The following is a 25,601-nucleotide window of genomic DNA, read 5'->3' as shown; positions in this document are numbered from 1 at the left end:
TTTTTTTCGTTATCTTGAGGATATACCACATTGCCTTAGTTGCAAAAGAAGAAGACACGCAAATTTAAAATAGACTTGAACCTTTCAAGATAACTTAGCCTCTCAGCTTATTTATAACTTCAAGCTACTAAATGCTTTCCAGCTTTGGAATAATTCTTTCTCTTTCTTTGAAAAATAACTTTAGGGAAACAAATTCATACTATGCACAAAGCATAGTAAACATTTGAAACATTTGAAACTAAATGCCAGTTTAAAAGTGGAGGGAAAACCGGAGTGACCCTTTCAGTTTTGACTTTTTTGTGTGTATATAACTACGGAGCAACTTAAATACTAAAGTGAGTTCTGAAACTAGTACATTCAGAATACTTGCCTTGAATGTGGTGGCATTTCTGCATCTTGAGGTATCAAGCATCCTTTCTCCCCTGTATACTCAGTTTTTCAAAGTTAATTTATTCAACAGTATTTCCAAGGAAAGGACAGCAGTTTTTAAATAGTGTGAAATTAGTTATTTTTCATTTTCATATCTAGACCTGAGTCTCAAAGAACAGTTTGCATTTTATATTTTAAAATATTTTAAAAATATTTAAACTTTTTTTTTCACTTCCTCCCCCTATTTTATTTTTAATTGAAAACCACTGAGACTCCACCCCCTTTTCTCACCTGTGTTCCTGAAGCTTCTCTTCTCCTCCCAGCACCCGGAGCGTGCCTTCGGACACGCGGAGCCACGGCAGCCCCGCCGCTGGGCGTCCCGGCCCCTCAGGCAGCGACTCTGCGCCACCCAAACCCATCAGCAGTGCCCATGATGCCAGGTAGTCTCACTCCACCCGTGTCATGTCCCCCCCCACCGCCCGTGTGCCCCTCTGCAGTGACCTCAGCTCTGGGGGCGCGTCCCGAGACATGGCGGGACAGCCTTCCGGTGGCAGGGGTGATGCTCAGGCCCCCAGCGGGGTGTCATGGCCCTGGGGCTCCAGCACTGACCAGCGCAGCTAGATAATCTGCCTGAGTTTTGTATTGCCCTGGAGTGAATATGGGCCCAAATGCCCAGCGTCTCTGCTAATAACAACTACACAGAGTATCAGCGAAGAGGAGTGGGCCCGCGGATACGTGGGTTTTGGCAAATAGCGCCTTTGCTGAGGAGCTTCTGAGGAGCTACTCAAAGATGACTTCTAGTTAATACCATTAGGTGGTGATTTGTTTTTTTTAAGAGGTTCATTTTTCTAACCAAGCTTCCTAATTTATACAGTTGTTGATGAGAAGTAGTTTATAACTGGAAAAAGGAGTTCATGGGGTTTGTGTCTCATGTGAAGAACAGACTGTTATTGGAGAAAGCGCTCAGGCGTTCAGCAAGCTTCAGAAAAATTGAAGTCTCTTGCATGAAGTCTTCTGTCTTTATAAGTAATGAGGATGCTGCAGTTTGCCCTTTCTAGTTGTTGGGTTTTTTTCACTTGTTTGTTTGTTTGTTTTGGCCGTCAAGGTCCCATACTTAATGGAGAAGGGACATTGGTCACTCTTAATTCCATCCTGGTGCCTGGTGGGATGGACTCTGTCACTGTTCTCATCTTCCAGTAAGGATGGTGATAGAGTCAAACAAAACTGACCAAAAAAGATGAAATTGTGAAGGAACTCAGTGCTCTGTATCCTGCTCCTAAGAAAAAATCTTAGAATAATGTTGGCAGAAAGATGACACATAGCTTTAGAATTTAAAATAGACTAGAGTGTTTTTAGCCTTCCGTTATAACAGTCTCAAATTTCTACAGATATTTCCACTTTTCTCATTCATTTAAATAATTAATATTCCTAATTTTTAATGACAAATGTCTGTAACCTAAAAAAAATCAGTCTTTCACAGCTTAAGCAGTCAACTAAAAAAATTAACAATTAACATTGAACAAATTCCCATTTACTCTCTTTTTTATGTATAGAACATTTCACGGCAAACATTGCCGCATAGGCTTTATGTCCCTGTTGGGGGGTTGAAACTGTCTTTTTGATAAATACAGTACGGGAAGCCACGTGCCCTAAAATGCAGTCGTAGTTGAGGAGAACTCTTCACCAGAACCGTGGTGCCTGGTCCCACATCTGCTGCTTCCCCGCTCACAAGATTTCTCCAGAACTAGAGATCTCATGAACTGCGGTTTAAGGCTTTTATAAGTCAGTGGTGTGTACCCTAAGTGTGCGCTGGTGTAGCAGTGACACACACGCATTTTGTCCTAGGCTTCGCATAAGTAGTTTTTCAGCGCGTTGTGAGTGGAATTTCATAAGTGTCCTTCGTAGATGCTTTAGGATGATCCTTGAGGTTTGGAAATTTTACTACCATCGTAACATGCCACCTCGAATGCCTTTTTCTACAGAAGAATAAAGTTTTCTTTATGGAGGGGTGTGTGGCAGTGGAGACCAGCAGAGCCAGTGAAGAGGTGCAAAACCGAGGGTCAGCAGCCCCGCTGCTGCCCTGCAGCCTGGCACATGTTCGCTGTAATTTCGTGCCGTGGCCCTTCCCGGGGAACCTGTGGGGTGGACCTTGAGATACACCGCCTTGTGCCCGAAAGCTGGGGTCTCAGCGCCGTGCCAGGCTGTGAACGTGCTGTGAGGAAGCAGAATGGTACCTGCGCTTCCTGGCATTGGTGGGTGTGTGTACAGCCCCAGAATGTCTTAGAGATACATCAGCCAGTGAAATTTTTTGCCCCACAAATCCAGTAAATATTTTGATTTGATATGGTTTGACTTAGGAAATAGGCTGGGCTTCAGTTATCTTACCTTGTTTGGAAAAAATGTTTGCCGTGTTGTGCTTGCTGGATCTGGCTCTTATTGGTTGGCAAGAGCTGATTGATAATTTTTTAGGAATTTTGCAAACCAGTCGTTACACCAGAGAAATTGTTGAAGTCTCCAACCTCCCCGTTCCCCCTGCAGCTAGTTGTTAAACATTCACCCGAACCACTTCATGTAAGTGTGTTCCCTTGCCTATTAACCCTGGCAAAAATCTGAGGATTTTTGGCTAATTTCATTTCTGGGAAATCAGGAAAACAGAGGCGTGGAGCGGCTTCTCCATGGTCCCGGTCTCGGCACAGCTCAGGAGTGGGATGTGTGTCTTCACTTGAGCATCAGTGCTTTTTCCATGAAATGGTACTACGAAGACTTCGTAATGAACTACATGGCAGGAGAAGATGCCCCCCTCTTCAGACTTGACAAGTACTATACTGGATTTGAGAGTTTAGGGAAATGGAAAAGCATTGCATACGTCATAATTTGTGAACGTCTGTCCAGTAGACCTTGTTGCCCTAAACCCACTCAGTGTATGATAAAAAAAAGAGCATAAATGCTACCATACTTCATTATATTGTTTAAAGAATAGGCAGTAAACTTATTAATAAACTAACACCTTATTTATTTTGGATGATTTGAATTACAGTTTTAACACTTCCCCTTATTTAATTCTGGGCTTTATTTACTCTTGATGGCTTCATTCTGGATTGCTGAGCACTTCGCTCTGTTCTACAAAAGCAGCAGACTCACTCTGTCCCTTCTGTGTTGCGCCTCCTGCTTTTGCACCTTTGCTTGGCTACTGCTTGAGAAATCGTTAGGTATTCCTTTCCAATTGCTTATTGAGAGATTTGAGCTCTTTTGAAACATGTAATGATTTTAGCACTTTTAACAGAATTAAGTACAGAAATATAGGTGTGATGATCATTTTAAATAAAAATTAACCAGGGTTGGCTCATAGTTTTTATCCATCCTGGGCTTAAATTATGGCGCTTTCATTACACATTAGTGACACTTCAGTAAATACTGTGTTTTTTTTTTTTTAAATTTTTGTTGCTGTTTTTAACATAAAATAATGTCTTACGCAGTCAGGTTCTCGTGTGTTGGCTGTGGAGGGATAGCAATGTTGCTGTCCTTCCGAACTCCAGAGCCAGGTTTCTCAGCAGCAGCACTGTTGTTCTGGGTGAATAATTCTTGGTTTGGGGCTGTCCTTCGCATTGTCCTTTACCCCCTAGATGCCAGATGTTCCTGGCGGGCAGCATCACCCCCGGTTGAGAGTCACTGCCTAGGAGAGTCTCACAGGTCTGTCATTCTGAGTTCCATTGAATTGATAGCTTAATTTTTAACAATATTGAAACAGGGGTTCCAGTGTCCCTGAAAACGATCGCTTGGCTTCCATAGCAGCTGAGTTGCAGTTCAGGTCTCTGAGTCGTCACTCAAGCCCCACCGAGGAGCGAGATGGTGAGTGTGTAGGGCTGTCAGCTGCATCCCCAGCTGACCTGACCTTTTGCCTCGGTCCACCAGCTTCTACTGTTGCCAGTTCTGCTGTTAACAGAAATGAAGAATGAGAAACAACAGAGCTTTGCAAGAAGATTTAACACTGAGCACATTGGCTTTTTAACATAGAAGCCTTTTTAGCTGTATTTGCATTTTCTACTTTTTTTGCTTAATACTTTTTAAAAATTATTATCCCTGATATTTTAATTGCAGAGCACTCTTATTCACTTTAAAAATATACAGAAGTGGCGCTGTGTTTGTTGATGATATGCTGAAGTTTTATTGCACTGCAGAACTAGGAGTCTAGCAGTTGCTCCTGCTGTAGCCCTGCTGGGCTCCCGGGCAGGACCTCTTGAGGGGGGCCTCCAAAGAGTCAAGCTTCCGCTCAGTTGTCTATTCCTTGTGGGAAGTTTATGCAGTTAAAGTTCTGTAACTCCATTAACACCTTCTTTGGTGCAACTGACTATAATGATTGTAGAGACAGCTTTTCACACTCACATGAAATGGAAATTAATCACCAGAAATGACAGGTTGATGGTAACTAATCATCACTACTCACCATTCCAGTCTTGCTCTGAATTAAATGAGCCTATTTGTTCTGTTGTCTTAATTTGCATGGAAAATATTTCTGCAGAACCAGCATATCCAAAAGGTGATTCAAGTGGGTCAACTCGAAGAAGTTGGGAACTTCGGACACTTATCAGCCAGACTAAGGGTAAGAGAAAGAATGTTGAACTTAAAATGTTTAAGCAGAAAGTGAGTGGTTTCAGCTAAAATATGCTTTAGCTTCTGAATTATTAGACCTTCTGCATGAACGTTTTGTGATCTCTTTTATACGTCTGACATCACTTTCTTATGTGCTGTGATTGTGTACATTTCCCTGTTTCTTATGATTACAAACTCCTTTGGGTCAGGAACATGGCCTGCTCAGTTTTGTATTCTTTAAGCTGTGTTAACTTTATGTATCATCTAGGTGGGCCCTTAGCATAATTCTTTGTACATGGTAGGAATAGCGTAAATATTTGTGAAATGAGTAACCCTTTATTTCTTATGTTAAGAAGTTGAGAGAAAGCATTTATCTTACAAAGCAGGTGATGAGTCAGTACAAATCAAAAGAATAAATAGGAAAAACCCCTGGTCTAGCACTTGATGAGCCACAAAATGTTTTCACATATTCTTCGTCACAACGATTTTGAGCCACAGGCAGAATAGATCCTGTTCTCTTTTTGTAAATGATACCAGTTTCTGACAGGCCAGATAATTTGGTCAAGGCAGTAAATAGAGAGCTGGGGCCAGAATGCACTGCTTCTGCCTCCAGGTCCGGGGCTTTTTCCACACAGCGCCCCTGGCCAATATGTGTGGCTGAGCAGGAGGGGGGTGGTCCACCAGGGCCCAGAGCCTTCAGGAGGGATTGAGGGGTGGGGAGGGGGGCTGGCGCTGGGGCTTGAACTGGCCCTTGCAGGAAGGACAGGTCTGCATCAAGCCAGGAGGAAAAGTACAGAATGAGAAACACATCTGGAGGCCCAGTGACTAAAGAATAGAGCAGCTGGGTCAGACCAGATAGTGTGGATGTCAGTGGAGGCGAAATGGAAAGGGCGAGGGGAGATCTGACCATGGTCTGTCGTCAGCGATGGGCTGAATGGTTAAGGCCTTACCCGAAGGTGGCGGGCAGCCCCCGACGCCTCTTGAGCTTGAAGCCACCTGTGCTCACGGAGGGCAGAGAGAGGGAATGGGCTGAGGTGGGTTAACTGCTGCCTGAATGGGAGGACACGGGGACGGGCTGGGACACTGCTGTAGTAATGCGTTGTCAGACGATGAGATGTTGGGCTCAGGTGGGCTCTGGCAAAGGAGCGGAGGCAGAAACTGAGACGCAGCGTTGGGCTGTCCAGGGGCAGGTTGGGTGTGGGTAGAGGGGGTGGGGAATTTCATCGGTTCGGGGCTGGGTGAGGGGAGCAGGGTTTCTCCATCAGCTCTCGTGTCACCAGTGCTTCCCACGGATACCAGGTCTTCGTAATAATTTTCAAAACAAATACTTTGTGGTCAAATAAACTTGGGAACTCTTGGGAGCGTTACAGTTTACATTGACATATTAAAGACTGGGAAAGCTTGAGAAATTTTTACTGTTAAATGTTTCTGGGAAAGGCCTTTTTTTTTTTTGACAGTGGAGTCCATGGCCTCACCGCTGTGAACTCTTGCTCAGTGCCCAGCAGACTTGATGTGCATGTATTGAGGTAAAGGAAACGAGGATCTATGTTTTTAAGAAGTAACTGTAGTTGGACACTGTAATTGGACCATTGTACATCTCTGGGAATTTCTTTCTCAAAGTAGCCTTTCACTCACCCCATCCTAAATGATCTCTTTGTCGGAAAAGACAGGCTCTTAGAAAGTTCGTAACTGCTGTTTTAGATGTCTGTATATGTGAAAGATATTTCTTACTGTAAATCATGATAAAATAAGTTGGAGAAATAGAGATAGCTTGATGGGAAAATAAGGAGTAATAAAAATTATAAGATAGCTAAAACTTACCAAGTATTCCTGTGTTCGGGCACTGGGCTAAAAGCGTTATGTGTGTGATTTCTCTCAGTCCTCACAATATCTCTGTAAACGAGGTATTATTACCTTCATTTTGCAGATTAGGAGTTTGGTGTATAAAGGAAGTTAATTAGCTAGCCGATTGTCAAACACCTAGAAGATGGTGAAGCCCGGGCTTTGTTCCAGGCATTCTGATTCCAGAGCCTTTGCTCTCGAGACAGGAAAACTTAATTGCCTCCCCTAGAGATGGCTTCCTGGAAGAGGAGCAGTATTTCTGCAGAGCCCTGGCAGTGAGAAGACGGGAAAGTGGGGACAGGGGCGAGGAGTGCGGCTCGGTTGCTGTTTTCCGTAGCGCCTTTTCAGTAGGGCTGGTCCAGAGCCTGTGGGTGGAGAAAGGGGGTGTGGCTTACAGAAATGAACCCGCGTAGACCCTGCATAATGGCCTTGGAGTTTTGATAAACGGGTTGTGATGGACCATGACATAAATTATGTGGGAGAATAGCACTGTCAGATTTTGTATTTTAGTAAGGTGATTCTGGTCAGTGAGAGCGGATTGGAGAGAGAGGAGAAACCTAGACGCAGAGGGTGGTTACTGCAGAGTCTAACCAAGAGTCTTGGGGGAGGAAGTGATCGGTTTTGTCTGACCAGCTTCTGTGTTGTGTGTGTGTATCTATATGCTGGGTGGTGTCCTCTGCAGGTGTTAGAGTTTGATGGACTTTAATTCCCCTGTGGTATATCTGAGTCAGTAACACTGTGATGGAGTGCAAATGTTTATTGCTCTGTTTTTATTTTTATTTGCCCGAAATTGACCTGATTATAGCTGTGGGGACTACTGAGTTGGCAATTCTCCCTGCAGATACTGCTTCTAAGCAAGGACCCATAGAAGCCATCCAGAAGTCAGTCCGATTGTTCGAAGAGAAGAGATACCGAGAAATGAGGAGAAAGAATATCATTGGTCAAGTTTGCGACACCCCTAAATCCTACGATAATGTCATGCACGTTGGCTTGAGGAAGGTGACCTTTAAGTGGCAAAGAGGAAATAAAATTGGTAAGGGAAATACAGAACTTGATTAAAAGATGGCTCTGTTAGAAATAGCAACAATTACACTTCTTTAGGTTAAATCTTACAGGGTTGGCCCTTTTCTCTTCAGACATGACAAAAGCACACCCTTTTTATCTTTTGTAGAGGGTTCTGGGTTTTGGTTTCATTTGTAAAATGTGTTCTAAGAGCAACAGAAGTGAGATTTTTTGAAAGGGGGTTTCCAGTCGTTCATTAAATTGAGTAGTTTTGCTTGATAACTTAAGAAACTGCCAGTGGAGAACTAACTATATAGATTTTACCCATTTGTTCTAGTCTGTATTCTTTTTATCTTATTCCCTTAAGACCGTTACTGAAGAGAGACTGGATACAAGTAATGATAGAGCAGCCTTTTCTAAAACACTGCTCAGTTAATTAATTTTCAGGTGAAACAGCTTCTTGTAAAATAACTAGGTTTTACTAGATTGTGAGAAAAGGAGCCCGGCTGTATTTCAGGTCTTCCCCATTTAAATGCATCTGTCTGCTGAGCATTTGGGTCTGAAGAAGCAGCCACAGCTGTGACCCAGGACTCTGTGAGCCTCAGGACACACAAGTGTTCGTGGAGCTGTCAGAGCAGAAAACACTGAAAGGAATCAAGCACTTTATAAATTGTAGTAATTCTTGTTATCAGTCTTGCTCAGCCATGTATCCCCGTAGTTTAACGCCCCAAAAGGTGGGTTGGTGGAATGTCCACTCCCACAGCCCTGGGCGTACAGCAGTGAGTGCATTTGCACAATAGCCAGGCTCTCTGAGCCACCCCTCTGCCCACGCCCACCCCCCACCTCCCGGCCTAGACCTCCGCAGGGCCACAGGGGCTCAGAAGTGCGCACTGGGGTGCATAGTGCTCACCTTCACGCCTCTTCTGGGGTTTGCCAAAGTGCATTCTTCTCTGTACACTGGAATTTACAGGTAAGACCTAGTGAAAAGATTGCCTAAGGCTCTGGGTACTCAGAAACGTTCAGAAATAGTTTAGATCTTACAATAGCAGACCACAGAGAACACGATTATAGATGTGTAAATATAGATCTGGAACTGGGAGAGATGGTTACACATTTGAATGCATTAAAACAGCCTCACTCTGGTGACTGAGAGCAGCGTGTCTTTTCCTGTCCCAGGGGAAGGGCAGTACGGGAAGGTCTACACCTGCATCAGCGTTGACACCGGGGAGCTGATGGCCATGAAGGAGGTGAGTGCTCTGCCCTCCGGGGCCTTTTTGAAGCCTCTGAGTGATAGACACTTGGAATTGAAGCCTGTGTTTATGAGGTTCCTAGTGTGTAGAGCTGGCCCCAGTGCTTCCGTGCTGACTCGGCCAGGCCTGGGGCTGCCTTGTAGCAGCTACACCGCAGGGACCAGTTGGCCAGCACGCTGAGATGGTGTGAGAGTCAAGGCCCCCAGAGCACAGGTCCCTCCGGCACCACACTGGGGGCTCAGCGCTGCACGGAGGGAAGCAGAAGTCAGTTTGGTGGAAGCTGGCAGGGCGGTGTCTGCAGGGGCATCTTGTGGAGGGACTTGGTTGTCATGGGGAGATAACGCTGGTGATGAACTTCAGAAACGAGCAGCGTTTAACTGCTGGAGGTGGGAGAATGGCAAGGGCAGGGACAACCTGGGGAAGGCTGTGCCGGGAGACCCCTCGTGGCTCAGAGCCGAGGGCCACGGGGCTAGGGGGGCTGGTCGGTCCCCCCGGTGGCTGCGCAGGCAGCAGGCCCCTGCAGGCCCGGCCCACGTCCCTCTCCTGAAGCCCTGCTGCGCTTCTTTGCCCTCCCCGTGTGGACTCAGCCGCGCTGCTGTGATCGCCACGTTCCAGCGTGGCTGTAAACTTTGTAAGGACAGGATCGTGTCTCATCTTTTCCTCTTGCCGGGAGCCTGAACACCTGTGATGACTTCCTGTTTGAGCTTCCTGTTAATTCAGTCTGTAGTTGTGAAGATGATCCCATTAGCTGTTATCTTACATCACATGTTCTAGAGCAGGCGTGTTTAATTCACCGGGAGCAGCAAGGGAAAGAAAGTATGGAAGTAAAGTCACAGACCCTCTGACCACGGTCCTGTGGGTCTGGACAGTGAAATTGTCAGCGTCCCTGCTCTGGCGTTCAGCGTCGGTGTGTTTCTAGTTTGTGGCGGTGCCAACAGTAACCAACAGTTTTCCTTTTACAGATTCGATTTCAGCCCAATGACCATAAAACTATCAAGGAAACTGCAGACGAACTGAAAATATTTGAAGGCATCAAACACCCCAATTTGGTTCGGTATTTTGGTGTGGAGCTGCATAGAGTAAGCCACCTTTGGTCACACTGTTTGGTGTGAGGAATCAGTAAGGGCACAGATGGAGTCCTGTTCTACATCACAGGTCTTCTCATTTCAGAGCACAGTAACTTTGCCTAATTATCAGGAAATCTCCATGAGTTACACCATTTCTGCCTTCTCTCTGAAACTAGAGGAGTTCTTCCTAAAATGTAAGTTGTAGACTGTAGTCGTTAACCCGACATTATAAAGCACTGAAACCCATCCTGCCAAGCAGAGGATTTCTCTAACGCCCCTTCCACAGCCTCTCGTTGCTTTTTTCTTCCATTTTTTGTTGAGCACACTGAAGTAATGCTGTTTTTGATTTTACATGTACTTAAGGAACTGTTGTGAAATGAGAGAAAATTAAAACCTCAAATTCTTTTCCCCCTTGTGTTTAGAAATAAACACTTTGCGGGAAAGAGAGTAAGTTGGAGCATCTTGGTGGAATACGAGCTTCCAGGGGAAGTTGGACATTGGTGATTTTTAATGTTTTCACAAATTCAGATTTGAAAAGGATGTGTTTCAGTACTTAATAATATATTTATAGGGACAGCCCTGTCGGTCCCTGTCTGAGATTATATAGCAGACTTAATTTCAGAGAATTACAGGCGTTTATCACCTGCGATTTGGAGCTGTTCTTATCCCAGCTAGCTGTATAATTCCAGACAGAGGAGGCAGGCAGAGACACCGCTATGGAGGAGTCAGAAATGACTGTTTTAAGACAAATTTAGGACCGTATTCAGGACGACAAGTGTAGCATAGCATTAGAGAGAAGGTCCTTTTGGGGCATGGCCAGTGAAGCGGTCCAGCGTCTTCACTTAGGGTGCAGGTAACACAGGGCTGCATCTGGTTCCTCGCAGGAAGAAATGTACATCTTCATGGAGTACTGTGACGAGGGGACCCTGGAAGAGGTGTCGCGGCTGGGGCTGCAGGAGCACGTCATCAGGTTGTACTCTAAGCAGATCGCCATCGCCATCAATGTCCTCCATGAGCACGGCATCGTTCACCGGGACATTAAAGGTACTCTGCACTCACCGCCCTGCCAGAGAGGCGTCTGGCGCCCAGCACGCAGCACCTGCTCCCAGGATGCTTGTTCCCACCCCACACATCCTTTCTCCACTTCCAGTATCCTTCCATGAAGAGCCCAGCATTAAGAAACTGTACAGAACGCACGTCTCCGTCTCTGAGTGTCTGAGTTGGCTCTTCCTGTTCAGCACGGCGTTTAGCCAAGTCTGTTTCCCCAAAATGGTATTTGCTGTCTTATAGGCCAGTCTGGCCTGCCCTGTGTATTTACCAGACATTTGCGAGCAGAGCAGCCTTTCTTCTGTGTTAGGAGCTTCGTGTATTTACGTATGACCGTTGTGAGCATATAAGTGACAGTGAGTTGGAAATCATGACTCGCAGCTGAGCCTGGGGAGGCAAGGAGAGGGGTTATTTACGCCACCCTCAGAGGAGAGTTCTGCTAAAGATCTGGTCACATGGATTGATTACAAGTGCTTTTCCTTTCTTGTGAGGGGAAGAGCCCTGCTTCTGCCTCAGAACTGTCCCTCTTACATTTGCCTTAACTGCACATGCCCTGACCCTTGTATTTGGGTGTGTTGGGGATAATTAGAGCAGCAGATTCATTTTGTCTCTAGCTGGCCCTAGACTGAAGGGTTCCATCCTGTCCCGTCATCTGAGGCCACACTAAACAGGTTCACTCCAGAATCAGCCTCACTCCTGACCAGGCATCACTCACAGGGGCTGGGTTGCACCAGAACCTGCCTTGCTGGCTGTTGGAGTAACTGCTCTCTCCGCAGCTCACCCTGGATCCCAGCGCACACCAGCCTTGTTGCCCGCCTGCCACTCCACCACATTGTTCGCATCTGGGATCATTCTGGGCATTTGCTAAATTGGCTCTTGGTCAGGCCAGGGCATTCCCCATTTCTGGTTGTTCTGACTCCTGAAATGGGACCTTCACGTCATTGGCTGTGGCTGTAAAGAGAATCCTTGAGAGCCCCTGAGTCCAGGCCGTCCACGTGCGGGCTTCGGATAGTCTGCGTAGCTCAGCACGGCTAGGGGTGTACGTGTGTGCACTAGCTCCAGAACCGCGGAGTTAGCACCACGTCATCCCCCATGGGGACCACCTGCACTGGGGGCACTCGGGCTCTGAGAGTGAGCAGACTCCAGCTCACGCATGGCTGGTGGTCTAACGTGGCTGGCTCTGTACTGCTTTTGGACGGAGCTACTGTCGGACACATAGTGCTGAGCTGTGTGGCTCAGTTGGAGGGATAACGTCCTGTAGCCTTCGGGAGAAGGCAGAGCCGCCCTGAGGGATGAGCAGTAACCCAGAGTCCAGCTGGAGGACACATTAGGCATGTACACTGCTTGTTGAGTGTGAGACAGTCATGGAACGGTCTTCGTGGTCACAGTCTGAAGTAGACCTAGTGACGGCCTCAGACACGACTCTGCAGCGCACAGTGCGTGCCCCGCTCCCGTGTGCCTGCTGCTGCCTGGAACAGGCTCTGCTGACCATGCAGAGCTCTGGTTTTCAGGGGCTGCCGGCATGGGCATCTGTATTTTTTTGTAGTTTCTTTTTAGGTATCTCCCTGGGCTTTTAATGTTAGAATTTATGCATGTTTCAGTTCAGAATTTATTTGTCAAAGCTGTATGCACTGATAGTAAAATTTCTTTGCTTTATATTAACATTTGTGAATAAGGCTTAAAATCTTTCTATGATTACACTCTGCAAGGAAAGTTTTATAAGCCTTTATAAAGTTTAGGTTACCATGGCAACTTTAAAGTGCCTGCATCATGTTTCAGAGGCTAACGCTGCTTGTTCCTTGTTAGGTGCCAACATCTTCCTTACCTCATCTGGACTGATCAAACTGGGAGATTTCGGATGCTCAGTAAAGCTTAAAAACAACGCACAGACCATGCCTGGTGAAGTGAACAGCACTCTGGGGACAGCAGGTGGGTCTGGCTGGACTTGTTTTTGCGCCGGGCTCATCCAGTGTGCTCGGTACCCAGACTTTCCCTTCTCTCTGCTCTGCCGACGTGGAGAGCAGGCCAGGGCTTCCAGCCGTGTGAAGGAGGGCCCATGCCTGAAAGTGCCCGTCAGGTGGCGGGATCAAATTTCTCCCTGAAGTTAGACGAGGGGGAAAGGCCTCTTTTTCTTCCCAGAAAAACCTGTTATTCACATTGGGCTTATTGATAACTATTCTAGTTGAAACAATACTATATTTAAATTGTGATGATTTGTTTTTACTGTTTAGGAACATGACATAAAATTTTATATCTTCTTTTATGGGTTAAATTTCATATTTTCATTGTGCATACAATTTGTCTGAAGTTTTGCACAGATAGTCTTTTAGAAAATAATTTGGCTCCTAAAATGTCCATTCAAGAAATCGATTTGAAGTATTTATTTTCAAGTTTTGATATTTTTTATTGTGCAATTCAGAGAAGGTTCCCCCAGACAGATCATCAGTAGTTTCTTCCCTGTGGAATATTAGACGTGTTAATGTGGTGTTTGGCTCTGTTAATGCACGGCGCTGTACTCACAACCCCTTCTTAACCACTGTGCTGGTGACTTTTAAAGCATACATGGCCCCAGAAGTCATCACTCGCGCCAAAGGAGAAGGCCACGGGCGCGCAGCCGACATCTGGAGCCTGGGGTGTGTCATCATAGAGATGGTGACTGGCAAGGTAAGCCGGGCCCGCACCTGGGGGACAGGCCGAGCAGGGACTTCACGTCGGCAGGGCGGTGGTTGTGCTGTTACTGTCATTATGAACACTGGGCACATTCCCTGCTGATTAGAGAACATGACCTGCCAAAGGTACAATAAGTTAGGGCAAGCGACAGACTAGGAACCAAATATTTGTCAGATGTATGACTTAGAGAACTCTTCAGGGGAACGGCAAAATAAAAGCATAAAGCTCTAATTAAAACACAGAGAAGGAAGCAGCTACAGAAAGAAACATGAAGTTGAGAACTTACGTCCATACAGAGTGGCCGTGCCTGCCTATGTCAGCTTTACTCATAATTGCCACAAGTTGGAAGCAACCAGGATATCTTTCAAGAGGTAAATGGATAAACTGTGGTAATCCACATGATGGAATGTTATGCAGCAACAAAAAGAAATTGGGCCATGAAACCACACGGAGGAACCTTAAGAGCATACTGCTTAGTGAAAGAAGGCAATCTAAAAACACCACGTGCCGTATGACTCCCAAGGACACGACATTCCAGAAGAGGCGAAACAATAAAGGCAGAAAAGGATAAGTGGTTGCCAGGGGCTCTGGGAGTGGGAGGAAGGACAGACAGGTAGAACACAAGGATTTTTAGGGCAGTGAAACTGTTGTGCGTGACACAGTATCTGAGAATTCTGAAAATGGATCTTCTGATGAAGACACTGCTATTGAACAATTATACAAACGTATAAAGGCACAGTGCGTGTGCGAGCATGGCACTACTTAAAAAGCAGGGGTGTTAGAAACTTCCTAAGTATTATTGGTAGGAAATTAAATTTCCATCCAGCTACACCTTACAGCTGCTGAAAAGAGTAAGTGCTGAATGAATGTTAGCTGGTGTTATTTCTGCTAGTGTGAATACAGAAAAGGAGCCCACGGTGCTTGCTATCTCAGTTAACCCATACATCAGGAACAGAGCCAGTTCTCACACTGAGGAGGACGTACCGAATGACTGAGCGCTGGTGCACAAAGGAGAACGCCACACAGACCCAGCTCTTGCCCCCGTGATCAGCTTTGCACTAAAGGAATTTGATGCTGATCATTGAACAAGGCAGCATATTAAACCTTCCTGTAAAGATAACTGTTGAATTTTGTTTTATTGACATTTTAATATTATTTTATGTATTTCATTTGTTCATTTGCATAATGATGGCATCTAGATAATGCTGGACTAGTAGGACATTCAAATGGGGCAGGCAGACTCTGCCCCTCGCCTAGTTTTGTAAATGAAGTTTTATTGGCACATGGTCTGGCCTGTGCTGCTTTCACGCTGCAGTGGGGGAATTGAATCGTGACAGAGACCGGACAGCCTGCAAACCTAAAAGATTGACCGTTTGGCCCTTTAAGTAAAAGTTTGCCAGCCCCGATGTGTGTTAATATTGAGATGCCCAAAGAGATTGGGCAGTTGCCTTTTTCTGTGGCCATGTAACATTAAAACCTGGTTTTCTTTCTGTTTTAGAGACCTTGGCATGAATATGAACACAACTTTCAGATCATGTACAAAGTGGGGATGGGGCATAAGCCTCCAATCCCTGAGAGATTAAGCCCGGAAGGAAAGGACTTCCTGTCTCACTGCCTGGAAAGCGAGCCGCGGAGGCGGTGGACGGCCAGCCAGCTCCTGGACCACTCCTTCGTCAAGGTCTGGCAGGCTGCTGTACAGTCCTCTCCGTGTTTGAGTATTTTGCATCTGGCACTTAAGGAAATCTGGAAACTTAGAACATCTGTATCTGAAATGGGAAGGAACTAAATGTCTTATGCCAGGAAATTTGTATCTGTTTTTCCTTCTGGAAAATGCTCCTGAGGTTCTCCTCCTTGCTCCATTTCAGTGGTCTGAGGTGCACTGGGGACTGTTGAATGGGATTTTAAATGGGACTGGATGAAGGATGTGGTTTTTCCTCTTGAGAGTGTGCAGTCTACCTGAGGACAGGGTCAGTAATGACTCATCTCTACCGAGAGCGGCCGCAGGTCAGTCATGACCGAGCATGCGGCAGAACTGTGGTCATGGTATGATCCCGTGTCACAGGGTCACTGAGAAGAGGAATTTAATCCAGCCAGGTAGTCCCAGCTGTTCCTTTCTTTAGAATGAGGTACTTGAGCTGTTTGGGAGGGTTTAGCCATGTCAGGAAACACGGAGGAATGTGGCAGTCGGAGTGGAAGAGACATGGACAGGTGCACCACTGAGAGGGGACAGCGGTCAAGGAAGTGTGTCCAGGTCAGTACTGACGGAGCACAGGTTGTGGCAAATGGCGACAGGTAAGGCTGGGAAAGGAAGCAGGAACCACGTGAAGGGATTTTAGCTTCACTGTAAGCATCGCATGATTAAACTGTGTTTTAGGACAGTCACCCTGGAGGCAAGAGACTAGTTGGAAGCTGCTGATACAGCTAATGGGTTGGGAGTGGGAGGTCAGGGATGAGTTATCAGGGATAACGTAGGAGTTAAGATGGCCATGAGTGAGTAACTGGATGTGAGAGGTGAGCGCCAGGGAGGAGTCCGGGCGGCTCCCGGGCATCACCAGCTTCTCAGATTTCATTCACCAAGACAGGTCGAAGGCAGCTGGTTGAGGGTTGGGTCAGGGAGATGATGGTTTCCTCTTAGGCAGATTAAGTTTGAGGTGTATTTGGAACATCTGCCTGGGGATTTCAGACAGGCATTTGAATATTTGGGGCTGGCACTCGAAAGAATTGGGGTGGGATACAGACTTGGGAGACACAAGTATTGCTGGGGACAGTATTTAGAGGAGAAATGGAATGAGAATGGAGCCCTAAAGAAGACGTGTAAAGGGCCCAATTTATAGTGACTTGATATGGTACAGATACATTCTTAAGAACGCTTTCAGTAGGCAGTCCCTGGAGCAGTCGCTCAGCACTGGCGTTCACTGGACTCGGCCTCCCCGCTGGCTGGCACGGTGCGGGGGCATCAGGGTGCATGGGTGGTGACTTACCTGTGAGGCCGCGTGAATGGGGCTCAGCTCAGCTCTCTCCTGCTTCCTCGCAGGTTTGCACAGATGAAGAATGAAGCTCATCAGTCTGTGGCCTAGTGGCGTGTGTACTCGGAAAATTCTCTAATCACTACTGTATGTAATATTTACATGAAGACTGTGCTGGGAAGAGGTGTAAGCCTTTTTAACCTTCCAAGACTGAAGACTGCACAGGTGACGAGCGTCACTCCTCCTGCTGCTCCTGTTTGTTCGTTGTGGCACGGACCCTCCTGAGCGATGGTGTCCACGAGGTAGAGAAGCTGCGTGTTAAGTGCCATTACTACTGTACACGGACCGTCGCCTCTGTCACCTCCGTGTCTCGGGGGACTGAGAATCGTGACATCAGAGTAGTATTTTTGACCTTTCTAGGTTCAGAAGCAGTTGTAGTGTTATCAGGCGTCCTGGGCCTTGTTAATCCCCTGTTTGTTGAGTGCACTGACTGTGAAACCTGACCTTTTGTTGTTGTTGGCAAGCCGCGGGTTTGTTATGCAAAAGGCTGATTAATGAAATTTAAGAAAAAGGTTCTTTTTTCAATAAATGGTTTATTTTAGGAAAGCTCAGTTATATTGTCTTTTAATGGTTATCAGCTTCAGAGCCAGCACATTATCTGATACTCCTGTGTCCTCAGCAGAAGGGGTGAGTCCCGTGTCTGAAGATGGGCACTGGGCTAGGAGTGCCTTCAGGGTCGAGAATCTCCTCACTGAAAAGTGGAAGTCAGAAATGAAACAACACTAAGGCCCCTTGAAAGTTGTGCGTATTAACCACAAGCTTATAACAGGTGGAAGGTTAAGCCTTGTTAGCACATGTTGGGGCTCCATTTATTTTTAAACCGAGATGTGTAGGTGCCTGGTCAGTGTAAATACTGCTGAATAATCTCTGGACAGGAAAGCATCTTTTTCAGAATGTCAATGTTTCAGCAGTGAGTTTTCTAAAATAGCCCAAATTATGTCATTGCTGGTGTCCTTTTATTATTATTATTATTTTGCTATTAAATTTTTTAAAAGATCGACCTTACAGCTTCCTGAAATCTTTTTAGGGCATACGTGACTCACTCCTTACACGCAGCAGGTGACCCTGAGCAGGTAATTGCCCAGACAGGCTCTGCTTTCTCCTTCTCTCCAGGGGAGCGGGTCCCCTCAGCATGGAAATAATGTCCAGAGAAAGAGGGCATCACAGAAGGATTTGTACAGGTACTTAGAAATTTTTTAAATTCAACTTTTTAAACAACTTTTTGAGGTATAATTTACATAGTATTTAAAGCACACAGTTCAGTGATTTTTAGTGTAGTTGTATGGTTGTACAGCCATCATCATAATCCGTCTTAGACAATTCTCTTACCGCCAGAAGAAACCTCCCGTCCATTTGCAGTCACCCCCCTCCTTACCCCCAGCCTCAGGCAGTCACTACGTCACTTACAGTCTCTATAGATTTGCCTATTGTGGACTTTTAATATAAACAGAATTTTACGATATGTGGCCTTTTGTGTCTGCTTCCTTGCTTAGCATGATAATTCTGAGGTTTGTGCATGTTGTAGCGTGTGTTCCTGCTTCATTCTTTCTTATTGCTGAATACTGCTCCATCGTAAGGCTAGGCCGCGTGTTTCACTGATTCATCTACTAGTTCCACTTTGGTTATCATGAATGCCCCTGCTCTGAACGTTTACATACAAGTCTTTGTAGGGACCTGTACATTTTCCTTTCTCTTGGATGTGGAACTGCTGGCTCACGTGGTAAATCCACGTTCAGTTTTTTAAGAAATTCTCAAACTGTTTCCAAAGTGGCTGCACTGTCTTCCGTTCCCAGCCAGCAACACATGAGGGTTTTAGCTTCTCCGTGCCCTCGCCGACACTTGATACGATACTGTCTTTTGTTTTCGTAAAAGCCATTCTAGTGTATGTGAAGGGGTATCTCGCTGAGGATGGCAAGTATTTCTTGTGCTTGTTGGCCATTCACATACATTTTCTGGTGAGATGGCCTGTTTGAATCTTTTGCCTATTTTTAAATTGGGTTGTTTGTCTTCTTACTGAGTCGTGAGAGGTTTTTATACATTCTGGATACAGGTCCTTCACTGGATATATGATTCGCAAATGTTTTTCCTCCCATTTTTTGGCTTATCTTTGCACATTCTTAATGGTTTCTTTTGAAGTGTGGAAGGTTTAATTTTGAAGTCTGGTTTATGCGCTGTTGATACCGTATCTAAGAAACCGTGACCTGCCTCAAGGTCATGAAGATCTACACCTGTGTTCTCTCCCAAGTCTTGTAGTTTTAGCTCTGTCATGTATTTTTAATGTTTGTATATCATATCAGATAAGGGGCCAAGTTCATCCTTTTGCACGTAGATATTTATCAGCCCCAGCATCCATTTGTTAAAAAGACTGTTTGCTCTCCACTGAATTGTCTTGGCATCCTTGTTGAAATCAGTTGACCGTAAACCTAGGGGTTCCTTTCTGGACTCTCAGTTCCAGTCCATTGAGCTCGGTAGCTGCTGTCTTATATAGAACCACAGTCTTGAATAATGTAGCTTTGTAGCAGATTTTGAAGTTGAGAAGTGTGAGCTCTTCAGCTTCGTTCTCCGTTTTCAAGATTGTTTTGGCTATCCTGGGTCATTTGTATTCCCCTGTGAGTTTTAGGATCAGCTTGTCAGTTTCTGTCTCTCCCACACAGCCCCTTCCCCCCAAAAAATCAACTGGGATTTTGATAGACTGCACTGTACCTGCAGAACAGCATGGCAAGTATTGTTACCGTAACAATATTAAGTTTCTCCATTTATGATACAGGATATCTGTTTATTTGGAACTTTAATTTCTCTCAGCAGGACTTTGTAATTTTCAGTGTACAATTCTTGAACTTAAGTTTATTTCTGAATATTTTACTTTTCATGCTGTCGTAGATTAAAGTATTTTCTTAGTTTCATTTCATATTGTTATTGCTCGTATCTGTCAGTACAGTTGGTTTTTGTACACTGATCTTTTATTCACTGGACGTGTTTAATAGCTGTAGTAGTTGTTTTGTAGATTCCATAGAATTCTCTGCATATAAAATCATGTCCCCAAAGGTAAAGACAGTGTTTCTTCCTCCTTTATAATCTGGATGCCTTATATTTCTTTTTCTTGCCTGATTGCACTGGCTAGATCCTCCATCCAGGATGGTGCTGAATAAGCACTGGTGAGAATAACGTTCTCACGGTTTTGACCTGAAGTGGCAACATTCATTATTTCACTATCAGGTTATGACACGTGTTAATTGTAGGGTTTTTTGTAAAGGCCCTTTATCTGGTTGAAGATGTTTCCTTCTATTCCTGGTTTATTGAGAGTTCTAATCATGATTAGTTGTTCAATTTTGTCAAATGTTCTTTCTGCACCTCTTGAGGTGATCATATGGTTTTTGTCCTTTGTAAGTATATAGTGTATTATATCAGTTGATTTTTGGATATTAAACCAATCTTACATGGCTGAGGTAAGTTCTAGGTGATCATTGTTCATAATACTTTCTAAGTATTGCTGTTGCTGTATTTAGTTGTAATGTTTTGTTGAGGACTTTTGCTTCTATATCCATGAGGGATATTTCTGTGGAGTTTTCATTTTTTGTGATGTCTGTCTTTGGTATCAGGGTAATGCTGGCCTCACATAATGAGTCATGAAGTTTTCTTCCTCTTCTCTCAGAGACTATGAAGATTTGGTATTATTTACCAGACTTCCTCTCCTCAGCCTATACTCAGCAACATTTGGTAGAATTCACTAGTGAAACCAGCTGTGCCTGGGTTTCTCTTTGTGGGAATTAATTACTAATTCAACCTCTTTACTTGTTATAGGTTTATTCAGGTTTTCTAGTCTCCTTTAGTCAGTTTTAGTAATTTTTGTCTTTCTAGGAAGCTGTCCATTTTAGCTGAGTGGTCTGATTTGTTGACATGCAGCTGTTGATAGTATCTCTTTATAATACTTTTAAGTTCTGTAAGGTCAGTAGTGATGTCTACTCTTTTATTCCTGATTTTAGTATTTATGTTTTCTTACTCTTTTTCTTGGCTAAAAGTTTATCCCGTTTTGTTGATCTTTTCAAAGAATCAATTCTGATTTCATTAATATTCTCTATTGTTTTTCTGGTGTCCATTTCTTTTTTTTCCCCTCACACTAATCTTTATTATTTCCTTCCTTCACATGCTTTGGGTTTAATTTGCTTTTTTTTTTTTTTTTAAGTTTCTTAAGAGAGAAGATGGTGAAGGCAAGAATTATTGTAAAAATAATCTACTAGGCCATATAGTTACAAATAGAGCATATATCTTGAACATATTGTAAAAATAGTTTCTCAATAATGTAAAAGCAGAGGGTAGATTTTCTTTTTTCTTCTAAAATAGCAGCCTCAACAACTGACACTGTGTTCTTTAGAATGAAGGCAGCAAACCTTTTGTGTGAAGGACCAGAGACTGACTATTCTTGGCTTTGCAGGCACTAGGACCTTGGCTGCAGCTGTTTAATCTGCTGTTGTGGCATGAAAGCAGCCGTGGGAGCACGTGCGGGAGTGGGTGTGGCTCTGTTCCAATAAAATTTTGTTAACAGAACAAGCAGCAGGTGGGTCTTAGTTTGCTAAACCCTACCCTGGAGCATTAAGCAAAATTAAGAAATGGCATTTTCTTAGGCCAGTAGAACTTACACAAAAGAGTATTATCTCTCAAAGGTAATGTGTAATGCTGCCGTATTCATACGTTTACATGCTGCTATGAAAAGGTGAGTTATACTCTTACCAGGTCAAAACTGAGGGCCGGTGGCTGTGAGATAACAGGGCTGGCTCTCGTGGGCTCGTTTACACAGAGGTGCTGACAGCAGCTCCGGGAGGGGTTTGAGCTGGCTGCTCCGGAATGCATTTCTTACACATACGGGAGTGTGGGTCTGGCCCTTGAAGCATGCCCTTTTTCCCCTAATAAGCAGGGGATCGCACATTTTCCCAAAATCAGTGACCTTGTTGCTGCTGTCGTGTTGAAGCAGGTAACTCCCTTCTTAGTTGCTGTGTCTAAAGTCACTGCCTTGCAAATCACTGATTTAATGGTGCGATGGAGACCGCCATGCGGCTTGGGACACCTGTCAGCTTCACCCTCCCCGCAGCCCAGCAGCCCCACATCCCCAGCCGCATCCTGATTGAACATCAGAAGGGTCCCCTGTCTCCCACCCTGGAGTGGGTCCTCTAGGCACATGCTCCAGCAGTCTGCCATTTCGTCACATCACTTTTTCTTTTCTTGAGTCAACTAATATAAGTTCTAGAAGCACAGTTCTTTTCACATATCGTGAGGTGACTTTTTTCTCAGTCCATTCAAATCATTCCTGCTTGAGAGTGACTTCTTCCAAACACGTGTGCAGCTTCCGTGGTTTCCTGCCACCGTCCAGAGGAAGTAATATTATCCAGCAACCCTAACTTCGTATTCGTATCACTTACCTCCTTAAAATTCAAAAGCACCCAGATGCCAGAAATTTCAGAACTCTCTAGTCAGTCCAATGTGTGAAATAAGGTTGTGTTTAAAAAAATATTAAAGGTAAAAACTGAGTCTTGCTCAATGAAAGGCTTCACTAACACAGCCCTAAGAGAGGTTTCCTAGATACTCAAAAAGATCTGAGTGGGCGCTTACTACTTTTTAATCAATTCACTGCCTTAATATCAGAATATCAGAATATCAGAATAGGACAGCATGTGGGCGCCGAGGAACGCCGAGCTTGGGTCCGCTCATCCTTTACTAGAGGAAAACTTGGCTTTTTTCACTGGTAACTCTGAAATTCAAAGTTTTGACTGATTTTATTATGGACTCATTGGGCTTGAGAAAGGTTTATATTTTCACTTTAATCAAAAGACAACGGAAATTCAGCTATTAAAACCTCTAAACTGGGGTCCCTTCATTCAGTCTGTCCCGGCTGCGTGTGCACCATGACAGTGCCAGAGGTGGTCCAGGTGCCCATCCCTGCCCCCCAGAGGGAACACTCTTAAGGAGACACACACTAGCTGTTGAGGTGAAGTTCTGAATTCTGCTGTTCCTGACCAGAATAATGGTAATTTCAAACAGTTGAATCTCATAAACAGATACCAGTTGGTGTCAAATGTGAATGGTCTGGAACGTGACAGATCAAGAGAACAGGAGGAGGATGTGCTTAGTCCTCTCCCCTCCTCCCGAGTTTATGCCCCGTTCTCTGCGATGCCACTGCCGCAGGACAGGAAGCCTCAGGGCATCTGAGGTGCTTGGTTCTCTTTTACATTCTTGGAAGCTCTGGAAACACTCAGACTCAGGCCAGGGATGCAGGAATGTGATTTGCTGTAGGCGAGCCTCAGAGCTTGCCTTTAGTGGATGGTCCGTGCTCGGGTAACTTGGCGAGGACTGAGCCCCCAGGCCTTCTGTGCCCGGTGGTTTCAGGAGGCGGAAGCACTGGCCCTGGGAAGACTGCTTCCTTTACCCTTTTGCCCAGTGTGTTCATCAAGGTTATTTCAGCCTCATTCATTCTGGTGAAAAAAAAAATTTTTTTTTAAACGCTTTTCGATGAAATCTCTGAAGATCATTTTAGGAAATCACCCTGCCAGGACGCACCCAGTTCCTTATTGACCCACCGTATCTTTATAGAGATGGGGAAGCATCCAGAAAAGGGAGTGTTAGCAGCTGAACTGAGGTCCCTGATGATTCCTTGGCAAAGGCAGACAGACTCCCAGTGAGGGGCTGCATAACATCCAGTGTGTCCAACCCAGACTCTGTCTCAGAGTCACTGACTAGCTTCCCGTCTCACGAAGGCAGCAGTTAACCGTCAACGGGGCGGCCGAGTGGAAGGACACGGTCGTGTCGCAGCGCTGAATGTAGAGGCCAGCCAGCTCCCCCCACAGCTAGAGAGATGTTCCCAGCGGAGGTGGTCCTTGTCTCATTCCAGTGGTGGCTTCAGGACTCTCTGAGGAGGACCAGCCGCCGCTGCGGACCTGGCAGCCCAGCTCCCTTCCGCGCTCTGTAGGAGGAGGCGGTGCCAGCACATCGGTGAGCCCGTGTCTTCAGCTGCTTCACTTTGTGATCCAGAAACCGCGCATGGGAACCGCTGCAGTTAAGGCGTCGGAAACAGTTGCTGAAGGAGGTCGCACCAGCGGGGCCCTTCCTGGAAGCGCTGGGGAAGGCGGGACGGTGCCGCCCACCGCGGGCCGGGGCAGGGGAACTGCGGCGCATCCAGCCTCCCTGGTCTGGGCAGGGCACGTGGCAGGAGCGCAGGCGACAGCCCTCCTGCAGGCACTCAGACCAGCTGCGCGCAGGTTTGTTCCTCCCACTCCAGCCCGGCAGCTGTGTGCTGTCTGGCACTTCAGGGAAAGCTGGGTGCAACCTCTTGTTTTGAGCAGGAAACAGGTCCCCTGGAGAATTTCTGCTAACACCTTCCCACTTCTGTCTGTATTTGTGGAAAGTTCTTAAAGCCTCAAAAGCCTCATCTGTTTGGCTGGCGTTCCCACTTCCCCCAGAGAGAAACCAGAAGCTCCCGGGGCCCCTTTCTGGCTCTGTCACATCAGCTGTTTCTATGTTTTGGCTGAGTGGTTTTTGGATTTTATATCTAAATCGCTGTCTTTCAGATCCAATTATGGATATATTAGAAAAACACTAACTTTTTTAATCTTTAAACATCAGTAGCCACTTTTACAAGGTCTTATTTAGAGACTACAGCAGTCAAGAGAGATTCCAGTACCCTCTGTGATCCTGTGGAAAAGGCTGTGTTCTCTCTAAAGAAGATAAACCAGGTGGCCGACTAAGTCCAAAAGCACAGTAGTTCTTCCTCCGCAATTAGTCATGTTCCTCGTCACAGAATCCGTCCACTTTCCTTAAACTTGTTTCAGACGGTTGCCTTTTTTAGTAAAGAAAGTCACTTTGTGGGCTTGGTTTCCTAGAAATGTGTTAAACTCCCTGCCTCAGAGTTAGGATATGGCCCTTAATATCTGGGAGGACCCTGCACTGATCTCCAGTTTGCAGGAAACTTTGCATTTTTCTCTTCCAAGTTGGATCCCAGAGCAGGCTCTGAGCAGGGCTGACCTGAGCTGCCATGAGTTGGAGATGTCAGACAGACAGACAGACAGGGCGTGACGCTCGTACTCCATCACGCACTGTGCAGGGCCAGAGAGGTGGCCTCAGCCCTGTGGGTTTTTAATTCTTAGAAAAATAACCTGGAGCCAGAACCACTGTCTGCTGAAGAGATGGTGGTGTTTGTGAGGCCTGAACACGGGTAAAGGGGCTCGGGGAGGAGTGATGAGTCTTTCTGGGAGCCGTGCTCATCTCTGCCGTTACGGTAACGGGGCAGGAGGACAACCAGGTCCCCGTCCCGCGAAACTGTTCCCACGGAAGCTGCCAGGACCTCCCCCCAGCACCCCGCATTCCCTTGTTTCCTGCGGCAATTTTAAAAAGAGGACCTGTAAGTTCTTTCCCAGGAGAGTATTGGCCTGCCTTCCTCTGGCCTGGACCCTTGTCTGCACGTGTGAGCAGCCTTGTCTGTCTGCTCGTTATGTTTCATGTTTGGTCCCAGAGCCGATTCAGGAGAAAACCAAGTGTGTCTGGGTCCCTTTTACGTTCCAGGCAGAAGGAGTGGGTGTATGTTATTAGATTACTACTATTGAAAGGGTAAGACACTGAGAAAAATGACATTTTTAGACACTCCCAGGGAAGTTCTGAGTATTTTTGACTTAACCACATGGAGGCACCTTTCTTCCACCCCTTACCTGTGTAGTGCTTAAAAGACCCTTACAGTGTGTTCATATATACTGCCT

The 25,601-nt window shown here is 45.6% G+C and overlaps 1 protein-coding gene across 5 annotated transcripts in view; it reads left to right on the top strand.

Annotated features, from left to right (window-relative positions):
* The window catches only part of MAP3K4 (mitogen-activated protein kinase kinase kinase 4), a 103,522-nt gene extending 85,663 nt beyond the window's left edge, over nt 1-17,859 (top strand). For 3 of the 5 annotated variants that reach the window (XM_031456649.2, XM_064486499.1, XM_064486501.1), the window contains exons 17-27: nt 693-809; nt 4,118-4,218; nt 4,889-4,969; nt 7,643-7,834; nt 8,980-9,050; nt 10,016-10,132; nt 11,005-11,164; nt 12,974-13,096; nt 13,725-13,831; nt 15,336-15,515; nt 16,872-17,859. In XM_031456649.2, coding sequence (XP_031312509.2) covers nt 693-809; nt 4,118-4,218; nt 4,889-4,969; nt 7,643-7,834; nt 8,980-9,050; nt 10,016-10,132; nt 11,005-11,164; nt 12,974-13,096; nt 13,725-13,831; nt 15,336-15,515; nt 16,872-16,892 — 1,270 coding nt within the window. In that variant the 3' untranslated portion in view covers nt 16,893-17,859. Of the gene's footprint in view, nt 1-692; nt 810-4,117; nt 4,219-4,888; nt 4,970-7,642; nt 7,835-8,979; nt 9,051-10,015; nt 10,133-10,223; nt 10,315-11,004; nt 11,165-12,973; nt 13,097-13,724; nt 13,832-15,335; nt 15,516-16,871 lie in introns of those variants that run through there. The other 2 variants (XM_064486500.1, XM_064486502.1) reach the window with 2 other exon arrangements.
* The last annotated feature ends 7,742 nt before the right edge of the window (nt 17,860-25,601 follow it).

The sequence above is a fragment of the Camelus dromedarius genome, chromosome 6 (assembly GCF_036321535.1).
Source record: "Camelus dromedarius isolate mCamDro1 chromosome 6, mCamDro1.pat, whole genome shotgun sequence".
Classification (NCBI taxonomy): Eukaryota; Metazoa; Chordata; class Mammalia; order Artiodactyla; family Camelidae; genus Camelus; species Camelus dromedarius.
This window is presented reverse-complemented; position numbering and strand designations above follow the sequence as displayed.